Genomic DNA, 27,601 nt, shown 5'->3' with positions numbered 1-27,601 from the left:
AATCGGGCCATTCACACCTGCAAAAAGGCTTTTTGTTATTTATGAAACCCAAACTGCAATTAGGTAAATGTTTACTGAATCAAAATTTGGGTTTGTGACTGAATCGGTATTTGAAAGGGGCGTATTTCAGGCATTCTCTCCAAATACATATTCAGAATGGCATGTATTAACGATTACAACTAAAATCAGGTCGCAAAACGTTAATATTTTACCATTATCACAAACACAAATGTAGTGACAACCCATTTGCAAACGGGAAGAGATCCTCTAGAGATCACTTCTCCTTTGTGAATGTTATCAAAAACAATTTTTAGGAGTAGGCAGTGGTCCACTCTCGCAGGGACGTCTGTTGTGGGGCAGGCACAGACCAAACAGTTGGGCACCACAAGACATACCGTATGGTTCTAGAGTGGACCCCACTTTCTGAACACTAAGTAAACGGTGTTCCCAGAAAAATACGGGTCATCGCTATCCTGGCCACTTTGATAATGGGGTGGCCAGTAAAATTACATTTATAACTTTTTTCTCATTTTCACGAGTTGACACAGATTAACTATATAACTTTTAAGATCCTGATGAATGCCCCGGAATCCTGTTATGGGAAGAAACATGTCAATCCTTGATAGGGATATATTTGTTTGATCCCTAGTCCTCTTTTTAAACTCTATCCCAGAGGCGCACTGAATAGAGCCTACTCAGACCCCTGGAGATAGTTTTATTTATCACCTGTATATCTATTTCTTTCTGCACTCTGCCCCTCGCTAACCCTTTCTCATTGCTCATCCTTGCAAAACACCTCAGCTCCTCCCCTTTGAGGAGTTGTAGCCCACACCATGGACCTTGCAGTTCGGGTGTGAAGAGGGAACCCAATGATGAAGCATGCCACTCTTGGGTGAGTGAGGGTTCTTGTCCTAAAGACAATTCTTTTCCCTCACATACACATACTAATGAGTATACAGGACATAATTCAGATGCATGCGATCTGTTTGCCCTACTTCATCAGATAACCTAACGTACACAATTTTTTGATTATTAGGGATCAGTAAGTTTTTGAGTTAGTTGATCCCAGCAGATCCTCTATATGGAGACAACAGAAGTGCATTTCACTTTACTAACAGTTCACAAGGAAGAAACTCATATTAACTTCCAAGCCATGGATATTCTTAACTTGTGAGATTAAAGAATCTATAGGAGCTGTGAGCCTGTGTCTGGGTTCTCTAGTTTTTCAGATGGAGAATTACAGGAAAGTGTCAGGAACACTTATATTTCCCACTGATTATACACACTTTTTCATCATAAAACATGAGTTCTGGATACCGGTGATTCAAGTTTGTCAGATCAGATGTTAGAAAAGATACACATAGAAGCATGATAAGATCCCTGTCTCCAGCTTTTGAAAAGATTCACACATGTTCCACTCTTGTTGTTGGAGCAGGTAAGCACGATTAAAATGGTTATGCTTCCTAAAGCTTGTACTGCCTTTTTAGGGCTTTATTAGCTTATACCCCATCCTCTTTCTTCACTCAATGGCATCCTCAAATATAGAGTACAAGGAAGCCCAGATGAACACTTCTCTACTTACAGCGGTTGCTGGCTAAGGTAGAGTGGGCAGTTTCCCAGTTTCAGGTCTATCTCTGGAAAGCTCTGAACTACAGGCTCATTCCACTAATACACTCCACACCAAAGACTACAGCATTCACTGAGATATTTATCCTGCTCAGGAAATTGTATCCGTTTTGATTCTCTGCCCTTGATTCATCCAAAACATATAAATATATCCAGTACTACAGGATCTTTGTTATAGTTAGCATGTTTTAATTAAATTTTCTTAAGTATTCAAACACCATGGGGGACAACCACCATGGCTGCTGACTTCCTGTCAACTCATTTCAAAAGCCAGTTGCGTGCTACAGTCTGTACATCAGTTGCATAATGCAGAGGTTTTCAACTTTTTTTCTGACTTCCATGCATAATTTACAATCCCAAGCAATTATTTAGGTACCTTCAGATGATACCTAGCTCATACAACATCTATGATTAGTATAGTCTATATTTTTCTATGGCACATTATGGAGATGACATCACAGAACATGGAAGGAAATGTAGTAGGTTGTGATGCAGTTCTGTCCAGGAGCAACTATTTTAAAATTCAGTTGAGGTTCTTCACTCAGTTTTTTCAAAGTGTATACTATAGACTGTCTTCAATTTTTATATAATACAGAACAAAATTATGCAATGGCAGTTGGGAGCAACCCTGCCAGAATTGCAGTGGGGTCTCGCACCCGTGACGCTGTGGGGCGGGGCTGGGTGGGAGGGTAGTGAAGTGTGACATAAGACGGGAAAGTGGAGAGTAAGGAAATAAATAAATAAAAGCACTTACTTTGCGCTCGCAGCATCGCCGAAGCAGCAAGCGCAAAGTAAGTGCTTTTATTTATTTATTTCCTTACTCTCCACTTTCCAGTCGTAAGTCACACTCTACTACCCCCCCACCAAGTTCCGCCCCACAGTGTTACCTGTGCGAGCTGCCACTGCAGATTTGTTGTTTGGAAGTAGGTTATTGAGTGCACCTCCTTACACTACTGTCAAGGAATGCACGTTGAGAAGGTCTGTTGAGTCCTTGACTGCCCGAGGAAAGTGCTCCTCTTCCCAGTAGCCATGGTGCTCCCCGCAGAGAATAGTATACATGAAAAGTGTTAATTGTCTCCTTCTTAGGCGAAAAAAAATATTGGGTAAAACAGACTTCCTCGGATATCATGGAACTAAAAGCTGCTGCGTTTAGCAGAGCATCAAACTCCCTCAGACAACAGGGATGAGAAAACTGCCAGGTATGATATCAGGGAGTATAATCCAATAAAAAGGTCTAACTGCTAGAAGTATAATTTCAAGGGAAAAAAACAGTAGCAATGGGGGACAAAGAACATGACAAAAAGATTTGAGAATCAATGTGTTGTGAGACATCTCCCTCTCATTAACATCTCCTTTATATACGGTTCAAACAGGGACTGACCTCACAGGAAAATACTCGACTTCATCTTGGACTGGCAACCTTTGTAAACATCCTATGGACGGACCATCATCTTGGAAAGGGCTATTTAAAGGTTTTCATCATCATCAAAGATTTATTTCGACATTGCATGTCATAAAAGCAAATTAAAATATTAATTTTTAAAAGTATAAAATATCTTACAAACATATATATTTGTAAATACTGCTCCAACACAACAAACATAGTTATATCGGTCACAGTAGGACCAGCTAGATTCCATTTCAAATTCATAATAATGCAAGGGACAATGCATTGTTATGTTATGTTATGTTAAAATTACTTCTAAAGCGCACTTACACCAAACGGTTTTATGGCGCTGTGAGCGGGGGAGAAGCAGAAAGTCAGCAGTGAAGGTTAATGGACAGATAATGTGTTACTCATAGGCCTGGCAAAACAATAGACTTTTCAGGCAGGATTTAAAGTGGGTATAGGAAGTGGTTGATCTAAGTTCCAAAGGAAGTGAGTTCCAACAGGAGGGGGCAAGAAAAGAGAATCTGAGGCCACCGTGTTTCTTACAGATAAAGGTAGGGGTTGTGAGTAGAGCCAAGTGGGAGGAACGAAGATTACGAGTAGGAAGATAGCGGTGAAGCAGGGAAGAAATAAAGGCTGGACCAAGGCCGGCCAGTTCTTTAAAAGTGATGCAGCCTAGTTTAAATTCACTGCGTTTAGCCACTGGGAGCCAATGAAGGCTTTTAAGCAAGGGGCGTACATGATGGTGTCTCGGTTGATGAAAAATGAGTCTAGCAGCCTGATTTTGTAGCAGCTGCAGACGACAAAGCTGGTAAGCGGGAATGCCAATGTAGAGTGAGTTGGTATAGTCGATATGGGAGATGACCAGGGCCAGAAGAGCCAGGGTTAGAGCCTCCGTAGTTAAAAATAAGGAGATCTTACGAATTCTGCGGAGATGGAAAAAGCAGGAAGATACCCCTGCGCTAATCTGGGACTTCATGGAAAGGTCTTTACAAATTATGACCCCCAGGCTTTTTGCCAAATCAACAGGGCAGAGAGGGGAACCAAGGCGGGGGGGTCAAGTTAGAATTCCACGGGTTGGAAGTACCTCCGGTCAAGATCAACTCAGTCTTGTCGGGGGTTGAGTTTTAAATGATTGGCCTCCATCCAATTACTGATGAGGCACATGGTGGACTGGAAATTATGGATTGAGTGGTCTGAGGAGTTGATATCAAAAACCAACTGGATGTCATCTGCATAGTTAAAAGTGGTGACCTTGCTTCCACGTAGGGACCGAATGAGGGGAGTCAGGTACATGTTAAAAAGAAGGGGGGAGAGGGAGGATCCCTGAGGGACACCACACGTCAGCTTAACTTTTTCCGCAGAGAAGTTGGAGAGGCGGACGGCCTAGTGAGGGCTGCTGAGGAAAGAGCAGATCCACCTGAGGGCCGGCCCCTGGATGCCGGCGTCGCCGACACGGTCGATTAAGATGTTATGGTCGACCGTGTCGAAGGCAGCCGACAAATCCAGGAGCACTAAGGCCTGGCTGGTCTTAAGATCCGCTCCCCATCTAAGTTCCTCCATAACTGAGAGGATGACTGACTCAGTAGAATGAGCTGGCCTAAAGCCAGCTTGTTGCGGGTCAAGGAACTGGGAGCGTTCGATGAATTAACTAAGGTAGTTAATGACATGGGCCTCAAGCACCTTACTGAGGTAAGGGAGCAACGAGATGAGACGAAAGTTGCTCATTAAGGAGGGGTCAGAATTAGGTTTCTTCAGAATGGTAACCACTTCGGCTATCTTAAAGGAATCGGGGACCAAGCCAAGTCTGAGAGAGTTATTGAGGAGTGCCAGAGGGGGTTTGGGACAGGTGTTGAAAACTTCTCGTAAAATGTGAGGAGGACAACAATCTGTGGGGGAGCCAGAGCCTACCTCCTAAAAGTTTCTAATAGTAGGTGCAGAAATAGAGGGTGGTATGGAAGAAGGGATGCTACTTTTAATCTTAGCGATTTTATCCATAAAGAATGAGTTGAGGGAGTCATAGAGAACTTGAGAGGGGAGGGGCTTATTAGTCACTCTATCAGGGTGTGAAAGCTCCTCAACTATAGAAAATATATCTTTTGTCTTGGTAGCGGAATCGGTATTGATCCTTGATCTATGATCCACATCCATCCCAGGAACTCAGCAACAGAAACTGCAACCTGCAAGGATGGATCTGAGTGCAGCAATCTCAAAGCAACACTGCAGTGTCTGGTGCCCAGGTTCCTGCAAGTCTGTTTGAGCCATTTCTTTTGCGGCTCTGCATAAGCTGGGCAAACAAACTAGACATGAGAGAACGTTTCAGTTTGGTCTGGGCAGATGGGACATTTGTTATCTACTGTGGAGGACCACTTACATTTAAAATATTTTAAAGGGAGGGTACCTACACGGAATTGAAAATATAATTTTCTATCAAACGGCTTTGATATTATGTCCCAATAAAATTCATACCGTGGAAAGAGTTTAAATTCTAGGAACCTTCCTGTGAGTGAGGTGCTCTCGACTGCTCTAAAGTTATTGGTCCTTGTCATTTCCCAATAAAGTTCTTTCATTTTCTCTTTTGTTGGGAAATGAGCACTCCTTGGGTTCTCTCATAGTTTCTGCATTCCCATAATAGTCAGTGCATTCTTTATATTAAGAGGCCAGCCGATCTTAAAAGAACGATCTGCCTCAATGCCATCCCGAGGGCTTCAGCATAATTTGCCAACTCAGGAGTGGACCATGATCTGCGCCAATATAAAATAGACAAGTCCTGCTATAACTTCGAGAAAGTTTTGACCTAGATCATTGAGCAGAGGCTTGAGTGGAGTGCTTTGCAGGAGGCTTGTGATTGTTGGATAAAATGTATTCTCTGATACAACAAGAGGTGTCAGATTCTCAAAGCCCCAGAGTTCAGAACCATAAAGAACGGAACTCACTACTTTAGAATGATAAATTATAAATATGCAGGACCGGACTGATCGGCTTGTCAAAGAGGTCTTAAATTCTTTGACTTGATTCTGGTAACTGATCATGTTTCAGGGCCATGATTTCTATTTGAGGACTCCAGCTCAGTTTTTTTTGCTAGTGTGATTCCTAGGTAGGTGAACACATCTATCTGTTCTAGGGGCTTCCCGTCTAATGTAATGGCACTCTTGTATGATCGATGCTGGTTGTAATTCATGAACTTTGTTTTAGTTGTGTTGATTATCAATCCTTGTGTGCTGCAGAAATCTTCAAAGCAAGAAAGTGCACGCTGCAGACCACTCGGTGTTTTGGAAATTATAAGCGTGTCGTCTGCAAATAGTAAAATAGGTATCTTTGTACCTGCTATAACTGGGGCATCTGAGGGTTAAGTTGCAACAAATTGTGAGACTCCATTGCGAAAGAGGGAAAATAGTGTTGGTGCCCTTTTTCACCGGGAAGCAATCTGTGACATTACCCTGTGAGTCCCAGCGGACTTGAGCAAAGTTGTCCTCATGGAGTCTGACAATTAGAGAAAGCAAATGCGAGGGCATTTCCAGGTCCTGTAACACTATCCAGAGCTTTTTTCGTGGAACTAAGTCAAAAGCTGACATAAGCTCAACATACGTACATACTGCCCTTTCCTTTTACAACTGTCCGCCAGTATACTAATAAAAAGCGGAAAACTTGGTCAAAGGTGCTAACATGTGCTCAGAAGCCCCCTTGAAGGGAAGACAGGATGTTGTTAGTTTCGATCCATTCCAGAACCTTTGCCAGTGCTAGGCGAGCCACCACCTTTTGAATTGAGCCTATTAGGCTTATAGGCCTATAGTTTCCTGGCGAGGATCTATCACCCTTTTTATGGGTTTTGTCCACTCGCCTCTCCTGGAGTTAATGGTGTTCATCTGAAAAGCTAAGATGAAGCCCAGGTTTGACCTACTTTGTGCGGATGTATGACGTTACAACGCATGCTTTTACCACGCATGCTGTTACAACGCAAGTATTACAACGAAAACCTTTACAACGCATTACACTTGGGGGTGCTGGATAGTGAATAGTTTAATTTACTATTCCAACTCCAGTCCCCGTGGACACTAGGGAAGGTGTTGGATAGTAAATTAAAACTATTCCTTATCCTAGCGCGCCCCCCAGTGTAATGCGTTGTAATGGTTTTCTTTGTAATACATGCGTTGTTACAGCACTGCGTGGTAAAAGTTGCGTTGTAAAGGTTGCATACCACTTTGTGCTAACCTCTGCAGTCCAGCGGTCGCCCTTTGTGTTGGGAGCTAGAAGCACACTGCAGGACTTCGGATTACAACAGGTAGAGAGAGGCCAGAACCAGAGACATGCCGAGGACGCCCAGCCATGTGTGTAGCATGAGCCCAACAATGTGCAATAAGGCATTACATGAAGCACTCTTTCCTTCTCTGAATGTGTGAAGGATTGTATAAGTTCTTGGGACTGCTCTCATCACTGCTCTCTGTTCAGCTCTCAGAAAAGATATAACAATTATGAACTAGAGTACAAAATACTGGGAATGATATTTCCTGCTTTATGTAGGAAGCAAAGAGCTTCATTATCTTTTTCAGCAGGCTGGTTAGGATTCAAAGCATGTCTGGGGAATATAAGCTTGATATTCAGTTCTGTGCTGCAGCGGTGAAACAAGTATTAAAGGATCACCTTTGGAAAGGCCATATCCTTGAGTGAATGGAGAAAGGAATATACGGATATCTATATTTCTGGGAAACACGTCACTCGCTCACCAATAATCAATATGCAGCTTCAAGGCTCATAGGATAATGCTATTTGTAATTTTCAATCATTTGCTCTTTTTGTACAAGATATTCTAGCTGTATAATGCTATTTTTGCATGTCAAGTGTATTTCTCTTATTATTGCTTTTATTTATTTAAAGATACAAACGTGCCTTTACATTGCACTAAAAAGGAAGAAAACACTGCTTCAAATCCTAATGTATGGAGAAAAAAACATAAGAGATCTATTACTTGGAAGGAATACTAAGAGAAGAACGACAAGAGAAAACACAATGTATTATGGCAACAGAGGGCTGTCATTGCCGGTCATAAGCAGGAATATTATTTTGGTGGTGGAGAGATATGGAAGGTGTGCACAAGAACTGATCAGGGAAGATGTGGTTAAGTCCAGAATTTTCTGACACTTTTAAAAAGGCTTCCTTCCTCTCTAGTAATTATAAATAGTAATTGACTCTGTGGTTGTTAAAGTGAAGAAATGTGCCAGTCAGAAATCCAGGAGTTGTTTAGCTAATGGGAAACACTAAGGCCCTCTTTGTTAGGGCCCCATTAAATTCTTTTATGTGCAGTAATGACGCACATACCGGAACTCTGAGTTTTGAGGCACAGGCCACCCTCCTTCACTTTTTCAGGGTGACATGTGTGGAACAAGGGAAGTGTGTAGTAAAAGCACTAAAAAACACATGCTCTGCCGCATTTCAGAGGGCAAAACTCGAGCAGGTGATAATTTTTGCACCCCATCAATTCTGAACATGTGGGGGCACTTCTTTATAATCTGCGGTTAAATTCTGAAACTGACATAAACAGAAGTTTGTGAGGGACATAGGGGCATATTACCAAGCAATAGCGATAATTATCGCTATTGCTTGGTTAGAGACAAAAAAGTACAGCTGAGCTGCGGCGATTTTTACCGCAAATAAACCTTGGTATTACCAAGGTTTATCGCAAATGCGATAAAAATCGCCGCAATGCATGAATATCGCTGAAAAGTCAGCGATATTCATGCATTACCGAGCTAATGCTCTTAGCCATGTTCTCCACCTCCCATTGGGTAACATGGCTAAGAACTGCTCGGGGCAGGTGTTAGCTTTTGGAGATATTCGCGCTTAGTGCGAATATCTCCAAAAGTTGGTAATAGGAGATAGCGATGTTAGCGACTGTTTTCAGTCTCTAACATCTTGGCACGCCCACTTTGCATGTCATTAGTGATAAATATCACTGACATGCAAAGTGGGGCCCAAGATGGTCGCTATCTCCTACTAGCTGTGGCTGACTGGTGCTAGCGACAGCTAGGTAATAGGGAAATAATGTTATCTCCGCTTTCTTGGCTTTTAAAGCCAAAAAAGCGGAGATAAACCCTCTTGATAATATGCCCCAAAATTCGGAGGGGTGTGATAATTATCGCACCCCAGTTTTTGCCGACAGATTTTGGCAGATCACACTGCATACATTTATTGGGGTAAATGGTCCAGTAATAAGGCAGAATATTCAGACCTTGGTAAGTTTATAAAAAATTCTGCATGTTATTCCTCATTTCCACAATGAAGACTTAGAACGGGAAGTATTTACCATACCTGGTAAATACCTCAATATAGGGTGATGGTATTCTCAGAGTGTGGCGTAAAGAAAACCCCTATTCCGCACAACTTGTATAATCAGATCCCTACCGTATGAACAATTTAGGTTTGTGACATTTATTATTGACCACTGTTCTAGCTTTCCGCTCCTGTACCTCCTACGAAATCCTCCATCCGCAGGAGAAGCAGGCATTACAGTAGTCAGAAATGTGTTCTTAAACAGCTTGCTTTAGATGTGTCTCAATGTCTGAAAAGCCTGGATCTTCCCTTCTATTCTGCCTTACCTGAACACTATCCTCCAACTATTACTAACACAAGAGAGCATCTACCCACTCTAATAGAGGACAAAGATAAGCTATCACAAACTGTGGGAACCTACATACACACCACAGGTTGAAAAAAGGTTTGAGTGTGACAAAATGTAAACAGTTTAAATCAACAAATATGAAGAAGAAGACAACTTCAGCTTGTTGGAGGTATTGTGGTAAAGGTAAATGTAAATGTAAATGTGTTGTATTTGTATAGCGCGAACAGTAACCCGGAGGCATCCCGGCGCTTGTACTCCTACCACAAGGGAACCCCTCCTGGCTTTTCCTTGTGAGGTGTCCACTCCTGGGCATCCCATGGTGAAACCAGGCATCCCTTGTGCATCGGGGGCCGTTGTGGAGACTAAGCAAGCTATTGCCCAGAGTTGCAGCGTGGGGCCCATGCTTAGATTCAGCACTGAGGCAAGAATATCCGGTCAGAGGAATTTAAGCCCGAACCCGCCGAGGCGGGAATCGAACCCTGGTCCCTGGCCAGCGTTCTGCATCAAGGTCTGCCGCTCTAACCATTGAGCCACACTTCTCCAACGTTGATAATTCCTAACAGTGGTCTTTCTCAAAGTGTGCAAATATGTTTTGTGATTACCTGAATACTGAGCAATGAATCACTGGTTTCACGCATCTTGGTTCTGGAAATATCCAAGTCCTTCTGAAGTTGTTCTTGCTCTTCCTTCAGACTGCTAATCTGCTCTTCGGCAAAGCCAAGCTCTTGATCACTTTTTCTCACCAAGTCTTCCAGACGAGATACCTTTATGAAGATACAATGAAGGGAGTTATTGTAGTTTTATTAGCATTAGGAAAGGACTACTCCATTCTATGAATTAGAAGAACAGTACAATCTGGTTCTGAAAATGGCCGACAGTCACAAAGTGTAACCTGGAGCCTTTGCATAGTCTCCAAAACGTCCCTAACTTTGACCAAATCATGATTTTGGTGGGTAGAGTCTATCGCAATTCTTCTATGTAAATCACCCAAAAAAGATCACTCGATGTGCCCTGCTTTATGATGTCAGTGGATGGTCTTGGCCAGCAAGTAGTTGTCTGCAAAGATTCCACTGAATCACATATTTATTCAGTCACTTTGCAATACTGTTCATTATTTATGGAAGACCTATCAGATTTAGGTCTTTATTCAAAACTATTCTAGGTTATGTAAATACCTCTAATTTTTAACAACTACTTTTTTTGACAGTAATCTATAAGCAAGCAACACTAAAGGTAATGTGTTGTGCCATTCGTAGTCTACAAAAGCCATCACATTTTTACATTTAGGCAATAGCTAATGGCATGCCATGAGGGGTAGAGTAAGGCACCGTCCACCACAATTCTGAGGCAGTAAACTATGATTACTAATAGGGCTGGAAACAGCTTACATGCACAAGCATGTTTTACAAACAAAAAACAACCATTTGAACAGTGAAACACACATTCCTTTGCTTCTGCAACACTTTGATATTGTCCTCCCATCTTGCATACACTCTCTCTTTCCCTGCCTCATCTAGACTCCCTATTTCCTCACTCCTCTACCTCCTCACCGGGGGGGGGGGGGGGGGATTAGAGGGGGTTACCTGTAAGGACATAGCCATCACCTCTCGAGAGGCTGGATGAAGATGTACAACACCTGTCAAAGCCAAATCAGGCTACCTGCCTCTGATCTGCTTTAACTCAACCACATCTCACCCATCTCTTTCTTACTATCATCACTCCCACCCCTTGGTAAATAGTTGTCCTTAAACTGAACTCATAAACTATAATTCACCACCCACTTCCTCGTGTAATCCCTGCTACTTTTCTCCCCTGTTATACATTCTCTTTTTTCCTTCTTTCTCAAAGTTTTCCTCTTACTCACAGATATTTTCACAGGGCTGTCACAAATTGACAATAGTTGCAACAGGCTTGAGGACTCGACTGGTATTACACTGAGAAGAACCAGCCCTCATGTCCCGAAGTGTCTCAATTTAAATTTTTCATCCCCTTATGTACACACTTCATATTGTTTATTATACCCTATCTAAGCCAAACTCCAACTCAATATGATCAGATCTGCTAACATCACTCACCTTAATATTAAAGGTGATCTCCTAGTTAACATGATGAGATATTTGTATCTTAATCTGCCTAATCCTAATACCTGCTTACACTAGGACAGCTGCACAGCTCCCATGCTGGAGTTTAATTGAAATATGCTGCATATATTGTGCTTAGTAGCACCTATGACCCCGACTGCACAAAAGAAACATTCTCCTCTCCAAGGAGAACCTTCTTGGTGGCCTAGAAGGTGACTTCCAATCACAAGCATCTTGATTTTTTTTACTGTCTTCATCTCACCATGCCCAGCCCAACTATCCTGGAATATAGATAACTTCATACAACATAACTGTCAAGGATATTCAAACACAATAATCTTATTGAGGTTCCATTGAATCCAATGATACATGTTTTATCTGAATTGTTATTTCTTCACTGGGGTTTCTTCTACATAGTTGTAGGTCATCTGCTATAAAGACAGATAATAACCAGCAATACTATTATGAAGAGGCAAGAAAAAAATTCAAAAGAATGCAATTCACTGCAAATGGTTGCCAATGACTTGTACTCCACAGTCCAAAGCCTGCTCTTAGAGATAAATATCACTAAATGCAACAGTTGTCAGACATAGTGTTATCTACAACATCCTGGAGATCATGCAATGAATGGAGCATGTTATGAATCCACTTCTCTCTGATTCAAATATTTTCCTTGGCGATTTAGCCTTTAATTGGGTGATCCTTATAAACAGCTGTTAATACATTACCTTGTTCCAATTAGGGAATGAGTCTATTAAACACTGCTGCAAACCTATTTACATTAAAGTTTGTTCAAATCATCTGCAAAGATAATCGACTCCGTACCGATAATTCATCCTCTATAGAGTGGTCTGATCATCTCCAGGTTTATGTAATTAGTTTTTACACTTGGTACAACGTTTGCCCAAAAAGGAGGTAACTTGTTTTTTAGATACTAACAATATTTTTATTAAGACTGTGGAATGGAGGGCCATGAATAATCTTTCTCCTACCTGCCCTATTCAAGATGTTGATGCCTCTCCCTCTAATCATAACAGATAAATGAAGGCAGGGGGTGTGGGAATGTCTGCACGCACTTCTTCGTTTATTTTCTTATGTTTTGAATAAGAACGGTACCCATTGGTACTTCAAATGTTGCTGTCTCTTTGATACTTTGTTGTCAAGTGGATTATGCTGGGCCTGTGTCAGAATGGTACTGTCGAAATTTCAATAAAATATGTTTTTTTTTAAACGTGTTGGAGGACTTGCACTGCTTTGTGGAGCTAAAACTAGTACTCCTGGGTTTGTAAGAGTTAATTACCTGTATACTGTAGTTCTCCAATATTGATATCATTCTTAGATTCATATGCTTGAATCTTCCCCGTCATCGAGGTGGAAGTCCCACAGTAAATATAATAAGTGGTACAGGGCAAAGCATTATAAAATAAAGGGCCCGATTCACAGAACGAACTTAAGACTCAATCCTAAATTTACTACTATTTTGGTATTCACAGAATGCACTTACTACTTTTGGCATTCACAGAATTAACTTACTACTTTTGGTATTCACAGAAGCTAGGATTTTGTCTTAAGTTTGTCTTAAGACAAACTTAGGACAGACTTAAGACAAACTTAAGACAAAATCCTAACTTCTGTGAATACCAAAAGTATTAAATTCATTCTGTGAATGCCAAAAGTAGTAGAAGGTTTAGGATTGAGTCTTAAGTTCATTCTGTGAATCGGGCCCAAAGTTTTAGAAAGAAACAAACTGCAGCCAACCAGAGAACAGCCCCTGAATTATCCTTCTCCTCTGGGCCACCAATTGCCTAGTGTAGGGAGTCTATTTCAGTTTTTATGCTCTTTTTGACCTTTGGTTAAACTTCAACTGTCATCTGACAGAAGGTAACATCCTGTCTGTGGTTTTCTAACAAAATTCACCATGTCAGAAGGATTAAAAAAGGGATTATTTCTACTATGTAAGTCCCCTGATACACTCCACGGGCCAAAGGAATGCAAACATTGCAGGGCCTTCTCCTCCACAACTTTTAAGGTTAGGGAGGCAAGGTTTCTTTTGTGGCTACAGAGACAGACAAGAAAATTTATTTAGGTGACCTTGCCAAGAAGGTATCCAAGGTACATGAGAAAAGGAGAAAATAGGGAAGTCTGGGACAATGCAGGTCAAGACATCTAACACCTCCTGGGTCCTCAAAAACAACAAAAATGACCCCTCTAGAAAGATCTTTGAGCCCCCCCTAAGGGATGGAGAAGCCTCTGCACTGTGGAAATCCAATCGCAATGACAGGAAACATTCAAGCATGGGAATCTATGAAAAATTCAATAGTGGAGAAGTATTGGTTGTTAAACTCAACTTGACATACATTTCTGATATTTTTAAGTCTCAAAATGCAATGCCAAATTTCCCTAATTAATGCCTTGTCAATACTGTGCCACATCTGACCGATCTATATCAGCTATATTATCCTTACACATTTTTAGGTTGATTAATTTATTTTTCTATGACCTAATGACCTAACCAAGTCCAAGATTCATAAGGCATCCCTTCTTGTGATTTAATTTAGTTCAAAAGTCTTGTGAAATCACTATCCCTGTAATTTTGGTGACCTGACATTAAAGGTCCAAACAGATGCAACGTGCAAAGTACAGCAGAAGGGAAAACTGGACCTCCAATGGCAGCGACGCTGATCCATTTTGTTATTTCCAATCTCATTGTAAATATTTTAAATAATCATTATTGATTAGATGTGCTCCAATGCATCTGACAGTTAGATGATAGGCATGTCGCTACTTGCCTCCTGATTGGCCGAAGTAATTTTGGTCGTCAGTTCTTCTCTTAGGTTTTCCAGCTGCTGTTGAAGTTGTTTCTTCTCCTCCTCCAGAAGTAACTTCTCCTTTTCAAAATGCTGTTGTATTTCCTAAAATAAAAGATGATGTCTGCTTATGGTAGGCACATATGAAGGTGAGAAAAAACATACAAAGTACTTTATACTAAAAAGATTAGATGTGTCTGCTAATTAAGAGTTAGGCAATAATTTGAGAAAATATTATAATTTGATTGGATAAACAGGGAATGTATCGCAGCAGAGAAAGGCTTTTGGACCGCGGATGATATGATGCAATAATGAACCCCATAACATCTACGTTTACAGCGATTTATTAAGTCATAATGTGTGTCTTGGCTCCACCCCAAAATAACTATTAATACAGCTTTTTCGGCATCTGCCAGGGCAATTAGAAACTGAGCGTTTCAGGTTAAATCCCGGTATTTCAATACTTTATTTTCTTTACTTTTTATGATTTTAAAGGCATAACATCACAGTGGGGTGGGAGTCTTTAAATAGCCTACAGGTTTACGATTACGTTTAGAGTAAATTTCTGATTTTTTTTGCAATTCACAGAGGATTCCAGGTGTACTGCTAGTAAACTGCAACAGTCACAATTTCCCAAGGAAGTTCTGGAATTCTTTTTTTAATTCAAAGTTTCTCCTAAGCGAAGTTATTTCTACAAGAAAATATATAGCAGGTGTACATTTATGCAAATGTGAACACTTCACAAATGCAATTGCACTTTTAAAACTTTTTTTGATGTCCTCCACAGGAAAAATATATTTTGACACGCGGAGAAATCCCTTACAGTTCTTACTGTGGATGTAAATGTACTGGGCCATACGTACGAATGTGAATACCCATAAACACTTAAGTTTGTAGATGCTCATCTACTTTGCCATATTTTGAGAACAAGGGTACCCCATAAAGCGAACCTGGGGTGGGTATGTATTTTTTAAGGAACAGTGGTTCAAGGGTGGCCTAATAAGGTCCTAAAGAGAATAGAGTGAATAATTAATTAACGCTGGGGAGCTAGAAATGTAGGTTCAAAAGGAATCTTTTATTTACTTTCTTTTTTTATATATACAATTCTTATAATGTTTTTCAGGTGCTCAAATGAGTGACAAGGTGCAGAACGTGACATAAGTGAACATAGTGAAAAAACGAAATGTCACGCAACAACAAGGCTAAAAACCACAAAGATATATACAATGAAGTGGGGGTATTTCCTTGGGTAGGTCGACGACGTTTCGATCTGTATGAATTTAGATCATCATCAGGACTGATGAGCCTCCTGAAACTTAGGGTAATTGAATACGCCAAAGAAAACTTTTTGAACCAGGGTAACTGGGTTATCTGGTAGCTTGTCAGAGAGAATTTTGAGTATATTAAAACCGTAGTTTTCAAGGGGTCCAGGTAGCGCTCAATCAAGTTGAAGTTGAAGAGGGTCCTACTGGAACTGAGTGTATTTAAAAACGTAGTTATCCAAGGGGTCCGAGTGCCTCGCTGCTTAGCTGTTCTCACGGTGAGAGCAGCTAAGCAGCGAGGCACTCGGACGCCCTCCTACAGCCGCGCAAACGCCGTGATTAATTCTAGGCGACCACCACACCACAAGGTATCTTCTATAGCGACTACAGCGCCACTCGGATTCCAAAGGAAAACTTCGTTTTAAATATATTCAGTTCCAGTAGGACCCTCTTCTAAGTCCAATTGATTGAGCGCTACTCGGACCCCTTGGATAACTACATTTTTAAATACACTCAGTTCCAGTAGGACCCTCTTCAAATTCAACTTGATTGAGCGCTACCCGGACCCCTTGAAAAACTACGGTTTTAATATACTCAAAATTCTCTCTGACAAGCTACCAGATAACCCAGTTACCCTGGTTCAAAAAGTTTTCTTTGGCGTATTCAATTACCCTAAGTTTCAGGAGGCTCATCAGTCCTGATGATGATCTAAATTCATACAGATCGAAACGCCGTCGACCTACCCAAGGAAATACCCCCACTTCATTGTATATATCTTTGTGGTTTTTTGCCTTGTTGTTGTGTGACATTTCGTTTTTTCAATATGTTCACTTATGTCACGTTCTGCACCTTGTCACTCATTTGAGCACCTGAAAAACATTATAAGAATTGTATATATAAAAAAAGAAAGTAAATAAAAGATTCCTTTTGAACCTACATCTCTAGCTCCCCAGCGTTAATTAATTATTCGCTCTATTCTCTTTAGGACCTTATTAGGCCACCCTTGAACCACTGTTCCTTAAAAAATACATCTACTTTGCCAGGCGTAAATGCATTGCTTCTGAAAAGATTTGCTCACACAATATATTGCCCTATAGTGGTTTACACTGTGTCTGAGTAAATCGCTTTAAGTTTTATTTCAGGATTTGTAAATAAACCATGTGAATTTGGACTCCTAAACCAAGCCATGTGCCTATCTGAATCTCTCACAGCCCAGTCCAGCCCAGCCGCGAGTAGTTTCTCTGACATAGCTTAAAAAACTTTACTCCATTGAAATTACATGCAAATAATATACCAATGATATTGTGAGCCTTATATATATAGTTGATCATACATAGATCATTACTATTAAGTGTGAATGCATCTATACACAAGATAAATTTACATATATATAGAAATTCCATACATTTAATTTAATTATATCTACTAACATGTATTGTTACCTCAATTTTTAAATACAAAAAGAATATTAAAATATTTTACACAAACATTAAAAATATGTACTAGTTTTATTTTTTTTATATTTATTTTTTTGTATACCTATTTCAAATACCCAAATCTAATTTAACATTATTTCCTGAGTGTACTTCCATTATTTTCTATGGGAAGCTGTTGAAGTAACAATAGTTGGCCATGTGTGGTGCTCCTCTTACATCAGCTCTGACTCGGGTAATTTACTACAGTTTTGGGTCTTTTTTTTGGCTTAGTAACTTTAGATGTGCAGTTTATGAATAGCAGAAGACTTATTCTTTTGTGTGTGGGTACGTCACTCTATAACCCCTGTCTGACCCTCCCTTCACCCCTCCTTACTCCTCACATAACCCTTCTCCTTTAGTAGTAAGTATTACCCATTCCCAGCCACTCCACCTGTCCCTCCCACACTTAATACTAAAACGTATATTTACATGTGAGGAGACTAAGCAGATGGACTGGAGATCTCCTAGAGAAAAAGATAGGAGGCGGAGGCATAAACTTGGCACGTAAGTTTATGAACAGCAGTAGTTTGCTTGTAACACAATTGTAATGCTACAAAAACTTACAAAATGCAGTTTGTGAATTGGTCCCACCGTCACCAACACATATCAAAGGACATATATTAGACCATTTATGGTCTTCTGACACTAATAATTATGGTATATCCATTAAACAATGTCTTTGGTCTGATCATTTCTGCATAACATGTAACGCAACATACTAGGGCGTTTATATGTTTCAAACAAGATATTGTAGGTTTCATTATAATAGAGCAAATTACAAGTAGATAAAGTAATTCATGAACTTAATGACTCTTATTTTGCTCTTAACAACGAAACTGAAGAACGTTGTACTCTAACTAATACATTCTGAAAGATGAGCAAATGTGACAAGTTACAAGATTTAAAAGTATTTTTTTTTACTTTGTGAGCAATGAAGATGCCTTTAAATAAATCTTGTTATCTTGTCACATTTCCTCTGCTTTCAGAGGCAGAGGTCAAGTGTCAGTTTGTCTTCCCACTCCCCAGAAAGGGCGAGTAGGACCTAAAAATAGCTCGCCCTGAATTAATCTAACTCACAAATGCAAGCAGTTGAGTGAATTTTTTGAGCCCTGTGCTGGTACTGTTAAGAAGTGCTTCTTCCTCTATATGCCATAAACCAGCTACATGTTTCACTCAAGAGCTGAAAAATGCTAAAATCAAATTACATAGATCAGAGTGAAAATGGCAATCTCAACGTACACATAAATTGGATTTACTGTATAAATTGAAATCTGTAAACAATTAATTTAAAGAAATAAACAAACTTTTTATCACAAGAAAATGAACTCATCAAAAAGTGGCCAAACAGATTTTTCAATTTAATTTATTAATTTATTTTCCTGTTTATAATTTTTTTGTTTTGTAGCACATCTTATGAAAAATATTATTTTTTCCTAAAATTCGTAGCCAGTCATGGAGTGGAACACAGCACCATTTGAGGGAGAATGGATTCCTAGATTTGAATCATTTGCCTCTTCTTAAATGGTTTAAGTAACACATCTAATGTTCAGCCAAGAGTAAAAACCACCCAGGAGATCTCACATCATCTCATTAAATTTTTTATTCAAAAATGTTTACATATCTGAAAGGAACCTGAACACGGTCCCTTTCCTTCTCCCTCCACAGATATTTCTTTACCAGATAAATTCTTTATCTGAAATTTCCTAAATTTCTCTTGCAAAAGCTCAAGGTTATGCAAAACAATGCGCCTCATTTGATTCTTGGGCTCTGGTGGAGCACCCATGCCAGCCTCCTGCTTCAAAAACTGTACTGGCTTCGAATCCTGCTGGGGGTACAGTTTAAGACCTGCTGATTTAAAAAGGGTCTGCATAGCAATTCCTGTGACGTTATTAGTAATCGCCTAAGAAAACAAGCATTAGAAATGCAATCGGGCTCGGATTTATTTGAGTTTGAGCTAATGGCATTGTAAATGCCAATGTATTGTTGCTATGTGTTATGGAGTGTGTTCATGTGGTGTGTACTGCCAGTGATCTCCTTGTGAGTGTGAGAATATTGCACCGTTACTGCCTGTGATGTCCTTCTTGTGAGTGTGAGAAGCTTGCACCTCTGCTGCCTGTGGTCTCCTTGTGAATGTAAGAAGCTTGCACAGCTGCTGCCTGTGATGTCCTACTCACTACTCTACTCACTACTCTACTCACTACTCTGCACTCACTACTCACTACTCACTACTCTACTCACTACTCACTACTCTACTCACTACTCTGAACTTACTACTCTCTACTCACTACTCTACTCACTACTCTACTCACTACTCTGCACCCACTACTCACTACTCTGCTCACTACTCACTACTCTACTCACTACTCACTACTCTACTCACTACTCTGCACTCACTACTCACTACTCTACTCACTACTCTACTCACTACTCTGCACTACTCTGCACTCACTACTCACTACTCTACTCACTACTCTACTCACTACTCTGCACTCACTACTGTACTCACTACTCACTACTCTACTCACTACTCTGCACTCACTACTCACTACTCACTACTCACTACTCTGCACTCACTACTCACTACTCACTACTCACTACTCTGCACTCACTACTCACTACTCTGCACTCACTACTCACTACTCTACTCTACTCACTACTCACTACTCACTACTCTACTCACTATTCTACTCACTACTCACTACTCTACTCACACTCTGCACTCCCTACTCTGCCTTCCCTACTCTGCCCTCCCTACTCTGCCCTCCCTACTCTGCCCTCACTACTCTACTCACTGCTCACTACTCACTGCTCTACTCACTACTCACTGCTCTACTCACTACTCACTACTCTACTCACTACTCACTACTCTACTCACTACTCTACTCACTACTCTACTCACTACTCGCCACTCACTACTCACTACTCTACTCCTCACTACTCACCTACTCACTACTCTACTCACTACTCACTACTCTGCACTCACTACTCACTACTCTACTCACTACTCGCCACTCACTACTCACTACTCTACTCCTCACTACTCACGACTCACTACTCACGACTCACTACTCACTACTCACTACTCACTTCTCACTACTCACTACTCACTTCTCTACTCACTACTCTGCACTCACTACTTTACTCACTACTCTACTCACCTCACTACTCTACTCACTACTCTACTCACTACTGACTACTCTACTCACTACTCTGCACTCACTACTCACTACACCACTCAACCATGGTCCACATCTCAGCACAAACTGCTTCCACAACCCATGGAGTGCCACCGATTTAGAGAGGAATCATGGTAACCACAAAGATCTTGCTGATGTGAACCCCCACGCCGCCCCCCCACTTCCTCCTCTCCGCGGAAACAGGCCTTTTTGAAGCACCAGAATGGTCTGTGCCGTCCCAAACTCACGCCAGAGAGCCATCAACTAACATCAACTGTGATCCCCTCCACCCAAAGTTCTATATTGATCTGGCAATCGTGGTATGCAGGATAAATAAAATAAAGGAAATAGTGGGGGGGGGGGGGGGAGAAGGGGAGGTCGACAACCAGCGTGGCAGAACAGCTGTAATAAAAAAGCAGTGTGTGTCAGGGAGACAAGCAGGGGCTGAGAGAGGAGATGAGTGAGAGAGAAACAAGAGAAGGCGAAAGAGCAGAACAGTAATATGGAGGGCAGCGCGCAGGCAGCTGAAGAACTGCATTAAAGCGAAGAAATGCGGAGAAAACAGAATGATCAGGTGGAGTTCGCGATGCAAGAATGAACTTTTAACACCATCACACATGTTCTTCTTTGTGTGAAAAAACAACCGCAGCCAATGTATGTCTGGCTAATTCCCCAATCTATACAAGGTAAACTACGGACATAGCACTGTAGCCCGCCCGCCTCACAAGTATTGCCCCGAAGGGGTGTGCCGAAAAGCCCCACGTTCGCTAGGCTTCTAGGGAAAATACGGCAGCCAAGTCAGTGGCAAGGTGACTTCATTTTGCTTGTCAACGTGCTTCTCTCCTGCCACATGTCACTCACTGAACGCTTCTATGAGCCCAGATACATGCAGAATGATGACAATGAAATACAGTGCATGCGAATGTCATACATAAAACACGCAAATTGTCATGAAAAGTGTGCTGTTCGAACTTGTTAACTTATCAGTGGCTTCCAAAAGGAGCCGGCCACGGGTAACTCATTTTGCATGCACTCTTTACAAACAATTTTTAAAATCCTGCGAGATTTAACGAACGAGACACTAGCATCATGCTATGCCGTGTACCTGGAAAGGAGCTTCATTTTACCCCTCGTGTGTGTGCAAAGTATCACCCGTTCAAGACGCACTTCTCTGAAGACGAAGAAAGACAGTTAAATAAGAAACAAAGACACAAAACCACTTGTTTCTCAAGTGCTCCGGATCTCCGATGAAACCACCATGTCCACCATTTTAGGTTGTCAGGAGCCCTCGCCACAGTGCCAATATGCTGCAGGCAGCTGAAGAAAAGGCGCACCAGCCCTGTCCTGTTGAGCACTTGAGTGCCCGGCAGTAAATATTTGCTTTGGCAGATGTACAACAGGCAGGAGCTGCCATCAAAACATCAATGGCGCCCACAAGATACAAATGGTAACAATAGAACATGACATCAGGTGATCACCAGCTTCACGCGATGCGCTTTCAGGTACGCAGATCACAAATTTGGCCCGAATGATAGCTCAGCTGCATGACGCGCAAGCCTAGTCCCATCCCCCAAAAGTAGAGTTCGATGTTGATTGCAGTGTATTCAGCCTGTCATCCTTCTGAGGCCGATTAGATGAGTACCAGTTTCTTTTGATTGAACCTAAGTAAGCGCCTCGACGCGTCTACACCATGGTATTCAACGCTATAGACATATAAGGCAATAAAAGTCTGTCCAGAGGGACTTCAACAGAGAGAAAGCCAAAGGCATGCTATACTACCTCGACTAAGCAGCAGCAATGGCAGACCATCATAGCACTACTACACACACACACTTGGTGCAAGCCTTAGTCCAAAACGACCGCCATCACATCGAGGTCACGTTTAACGCAAGCAGTCGCAGTTTTCCTATCACTCAGATTTATTTCGAGACCCAAAGAAGACGGCAAGCTCTGCTCCCGGCCTCCTTGTGTATGCATACTGCGCATAGCTCTCTGCAGAGTGTGTTATGACAAAAGTTAAACACACCAGCCAGTGGCTAAACAAATACCCACCTCCAAGGCCGTATCACTAGTGAACGTTTGGTGCCTCAACCAGTGAGCACAGTAACACACACTGCAGCCACATGACCATCAGGGAGTCCCACTCCCATGGCCCGTGAGTGAGAAGCCATCTGTGCAATGCACACGGAACCGCCCCGGCCACATCAAAGTGTCTGCTGTGCCGAGCTAGGGGTGGCATAAGCGCACTCCAGGCGGGGTATTTTAAACGGGCATTAAGCAGCAGCCCGGACGCTATCCGAGCCATGCACAAATCGCCTTTGGCTGGTAATGCCGCGACACTTTTGGTGTTAACATATTCAAGTCTCCAAACGCAAGCCGGAGACTCACGATTCAAGGCATCCCCATAACTGGTATTTCGAAAGTTGTTGAATACGTCGCTTATTTGTGAACACCAATTAGCACACTCTCCGCGCATCTGTGCACATTCGGTTATGGACAACACAATAGAGAAACGAAAGCGTAGCATTAATAGTGCATCTAAACATAACATGCTAAACGACGCAGCTATGCGTCAAATTAATCCCGAACACCAGTTTTATTTTAAATGCGTCCTTCAATCAAGAGAGACCTGCGGAAAATCACCTGGGGTTGAGGAACAGCAGAGACACAAACCACGGCTCTTCGGCTGCGCTTGTCAAGAGCGACGACATCCCCCCGGGCCGAGGTTGGTCTGTTCGAGCCGGTTTTGCATTGCTTGCTCGCTCCAGCAAACTTTTTACTAAAGTTTCATCTGCTGGCGCGTTCCCTTTTGAATGCAACCTTCACAATCCGCGCCATTTGCTAACGCATTATTCCTTCAAAATCTAACCAAATGTAACACATAAATGTGAATTCAATAAGGCCACAGGGCATACAGGACATTTGTTCAGGCTATTGACTTGCTCGCGTGTCCCACGGAAAAGAAGGAAATGGCGCCCTTTGGAAATGAGACTCTTCAGGAAGGGGGGCTTGGGGGAGGGAGCCGACCGACGGGAGGTCTCCTCCCCCGGGCGGTTTGGGAGGGCTGCGAGGGGTTCTTTCCAGAAGTTGCCAGAATGTTCTAGTTTTGGGCTGGTCGAGTAGGACCAGCCAGCCCAAGTATAAATTCCCCCCTTTCCCGCTAACCGCCACCATTTTAGGTTTGGTGACCTGGTGGCTAGGTGCTTTAGCTTTTTTGTGAGAGTGTGTCTTGTGTGTATGTGCGACTCTTTTTCATTCTTTGCCAATTGCGATTGTACTTAGAGCTTAGTAATGGAAGACGCACGAGTTCTTGAGGCGATGCGCCTGTTGGCGGATGCCGGTCATTTGGATTTGCTCGCAGGAGGTGGGCAGGCTAGGCCGCAACGCCAGGCCTCTTCCGGTGTGGTGGCTGCGGTGATGGCATGTTCGTCGCCGAAGAGGAGACGTCCAAGTCAGGTAAGCGAGAGGGGCCACTCCCGGTCTAGGAAGCCGGCCCCACAAAGGATGGTTCGGGGGGAGCCCGGTACTTCTGAGGCTCCGGAGGCTCAAGGGGTGTTGAGTGTGGGGGGGGGGTGTGCCTTCCCAAGCCCCGGCGCTTCAGTTGGGAGTTGTTTCTGGAGCGGGGGATTTTCCGGTTATGGCAGGGCGGGGGCAGGGATCGAAGAAAGGGGGCAGGAGTGGCAGGGGAGGAAGCAAGAAACGCTCTGCTTCGGACCCGTTGTTTGAGCGGCGGGGGCAGTCTGCGGATGGTGCCTCTGTGCGCGGGGGGCGTAGGGGTTCGGTTCAATTTGTTTTGCAGGACTCGGAGCGGGAACGGGTTGAGCACGGGGCCCAGGACGCCATGTTAGTCGTTAATGAGACTCAGTTTGTCCCTGAGGCTGGTCAAAGGATGTTGTTAACCCCTTTAGGACGGATTCCTCACGAGGTTCTTGCGGGGGAGGGGCATGATGGGAATGCAGGTGGGCCTCGGGCTGGTTTGTCTTCTGGTTTGCAGGTCGTTGCGCAAGAGGCTGATGTGGGGGTGGGTGAATTGGGGGGTAATGTGGGGAGCCCGTTATTGTTTTCGACGCCGGGCTCGTCGGCTGGTGAAGTAGTTTCTGTGGGTGGCGGCTCTAGAGGTGAGGGCGAATGGGCCCAAATGGGCGAGAGTGGTTCGTTTGGTGGTGCGATTTCTGGTTTGCAGCATGTGGAGGGTTTTAGGGCGGAAGGTGGGGGTGTTCCTTTTATGAGTGGTGGGTCTTTTCAAACGGGTTTACAGAATCGTCAGCCAGTTTTTGGTTTCGGTTCTGTGGCTTTTGGTACTTCAGGAATGGGTTTGGGAAGGTTTCAGGCTCCTGGGGTCTTGAGTGCGGCGGGGGTAAACTTTCAGGGCACTTTGTTGGGTCCGGATAGGGGTTTTGGCCAGGTGAGTGGCGGGCCTATACAAGGGCCCAGGAGTACAGCTCCTCACTTATCTGGGGCCTCTGGGGGTCCTTATTTTATGTGTGGTTCTCCTGGATGGGAACATTTTAGCGCAGCGGGCCTTGCGCAGCGTAGTTTTCAGAAGGAGTTAGCAGGCCAAGAGTCAGTCTCAAGAGCCTATAGGCATTTTTCTTCTTCGGCATTGGCACCTGATAATTTGGATCACAGTGGAGACGAGGAGGTTGTAGATGGTTCTCCGGTTCGGGAGGTACCTTTGAGGTCTGAAGCACGTGGCCGTTCTTTAGAGAGGGGTCGGAGAATGGCTGATGATTCTAACTGGAGGGGGAATGTGTCTGGTTGGTTTGTGGATGGTAGGAACCCTAGCACACCAGTCCAAACTTTTTCTTTGCAGGAAGAGGTTAGGCGCGGAGTTCCAGACTTGGCAGGGCGCGGTCCAGTCCCTTTTCGCCAAGGGGAAGTGAGGAGAGTGCCTAGCGCGGCCCTCTCTGTTCCACCGAGGGAGCCCGACGCGGCCAGCACACGAGGGTCTGGCGTGACCCCGCTGGCCCCAACGAGTAGCAGGTATAGGTGGCAGGCCTTGCCGGCGGCTATGGAGCAACAGAGTCAACGCGCAGGGAGGTACAGGCGCGTACAGTCTGCTCCCCCCCTGGAGTTTCAAAATCTTTTAAATGTACAGTTGTTGATACCGGGTTGGGTAAGACCCGTGGTGACTTGATGCATACCAGTGTGGATTCGGTGGTATTGGACTACGATGAAGAGAGTCCTGAGGAAGGTGAATTGCGGGATCTTGAGGGGGGGGTGCCCTCTCATGCTTCTCATAGTGTTTTACAGGCTCCAGTGGTCCAGAGGCAACTGCAAGGGAGAAGAGAGCACGGCCCATCGGGTAGGGCGCCTCGCAGACCGGATGCATTGTCCTCGGCGCCACGGGCGGAGCCATCGAGAGCTGTCTCTCTGTTGCCAGGTGAGCAAACGGCCCCACAGGCCAAACCTGTTATGGTGTCTGTGGGTACCGGTGGTGAAACTGATGTGGTCATTGGTGATGGCCGTCTGGTCAAAGGTCGTTATGTAAAAGACACTGCAGTGGGCACTGATGAGGAAATTGGTGTTATGGCTGGTGCTTCCAGCAACGTTATGGCTGGTGCTTCCAGCAAAGTTACAGACAGAGTGGACAGTGGTGTTATGGCTGGTGCTTCCAGCAACGTTATGGCTGGTGCTTCCAGCAAAGTTACAGACAAAGTGGACAGTGGTGTTATGGCTGGTGCTTCCAGCAATATTAAAGAGCCAGTGGCCAGTAAGGAGTTGATAATCAAAAAATTACCATACATGGGGGTTACAAAACCTCTGGGTGCTCATCTAATGCTAAGTACCAAAGAACGTATTTGGAATGGTGAGTATGTGGAGCTCCTTAAGCTTCTACACCGGGAAGTCCGGTCTAAGGAAGGGTCCAAAGAGGAGGAATTTGAGCTGGCTAAACGCCCTAAAGTGCCTTTGAATATCGAGAACTGGACAGCTGCGTTCTTGATTTATGCTAGTGTATATTGCGAAAAGTTCCCTGAGCGCAGCGTGTCCCTTTTTAAATACATGGACGTGATTCGTAAGGCTCAGATCACCGGGGGTGGTTTCGCCTGGTCTCAATATGACGAGGAATTTAGGGCCAGGATGGCTTGGGACCCCGAGGCGAAATGGGGTGAGCTCGATATGGATTTATGGCAACACACAATGGGGTCAGCAGCTGGGGGGAAGACCATTTTTACGGCCAGTGGTCTCCCGTTAGTTTACCGGCCCTTTCAGGGGAAGCCCACCCGGGGAGGGGTGGGGGCCACTTCAACCATGCCATCTGGATCTGGTTTCTGTTGGGAATTTAATGGGGGCTCCTGCACAAGAGAGTATTGTAAATTCAAAAATGAATGCTCTGGTTGCGGAAGGAAACACCCGTTGTCCAAATGCTGGGACAATCAGCCATCAGGGAGCCAGCAGGGTAAGCAGTCGGGTTCAGGAAATTCCAATACGTCCTCACAGTTTTCAGGGGGTCGGGGATCCAGAGGTGCTAAGGGTGCTGGGTCCAAGGGCTCGTACACCAGTTAAATTGGACAGGCTGCGGATTGCCTTACAAGGTTACGTTGATGAGTCTGCAAAACTTAAATTATTAGAAGGTTTTCAGTTTGGTTTCCGGCTAGGTTACCTAGGATCTCGGGAACGGAGGTGGTCTGCCAATCTAAAATCGGCTTCTGAACACGCCGCAGTTGTCCAAGACAAACTTGCTAAAGAGGTACAGGAGGGAAGGATGGCTGGCCCGTTCCAAGATTGGCCGATCCTTAATTTGATTGTTTCACCGGTTGGTGTAGTCCCGAAGAAAGAGTCGGGACAGTTTAGACTCATTCAACACTTATCGTGGCCTGAGGGGTCGTCTGTTAATGATTTTATTGACCCGGAGGCGGTGTCGGTCTCCTACTCTTCGGTTGACGTGGCCATGTCACTTGTTGTGACCGCGGGCGCAGCCGCTGAGATGGCCAAGTGTGATATCAAGTCTGCTTTCAGGCTGTTGCCTGTCCACCCGGACGATTGGTGCCTGCTGGGTATACAATTCGCAGGTAATTGGTACGTGGACAAGGCTCTACCGATGGGCTGTTCAATATCATGTGCTCTGTTCGAGTGTTTCAGCACTTTTCTGCAATGGTACTTTTCCCATCAGTCCGGTCATTCCCTGGTGACACATTACCTTGATGACTTTTTCTTTGTCGGATCC

General features: G+C 43.5%; 1 protein-coding gene across 4 annotated transcripts in view; it reads right to left on the bottom strand.

The window, feature by feature from the left end:
• Window positions 1-27,601, bottom strand: part of FAM184A (family with sequence similarity 184 member A) — a 499,679-nt gene that overhangs the window by 150,520 nt on the left and 321,558 nt on the right. For all 4 annotated transcript variants that reach the window (XM_086926730.1, XM_086926731.1, XM_086926733.1 and 1 more), the window contains exons 6-7: window positions 14,503-14,625; window positions 10,235-10,396 (exon numbers count right to left, since the gene is read on the bottom strand). In XM_086926730.1, the coding sequence (XP_086782856.1) occupies window positions 10,235-10,396; window positions 14,503-14,625 (285 nt within the window). The remainder of the gene's footprint in view (window positions 1-10,234; window positions 10,397-14,502; window positions 14,626-27,601) is intronic.

The sequence above is a fragment of the Lissotriton vulgaris genome, chromosome 6 (assembly GCF_964263255.1).
Source record: "Lissotriton vulgaris chromosome 6, aLisVul1.2, whole genome shotgun sequence".
Classification (NCBI taxonomy): Eukaryota; Metazoa; Chordata; class Amphibia; order Caudata; family Salamandridae; genus Lissotriton; species Lissotriton vulgaris.
The sequence above is the reverse complement of the archived record's forward strand: the minus strand, read 5'-3'. Positions and strand labels throughout refer to the sequence as shown.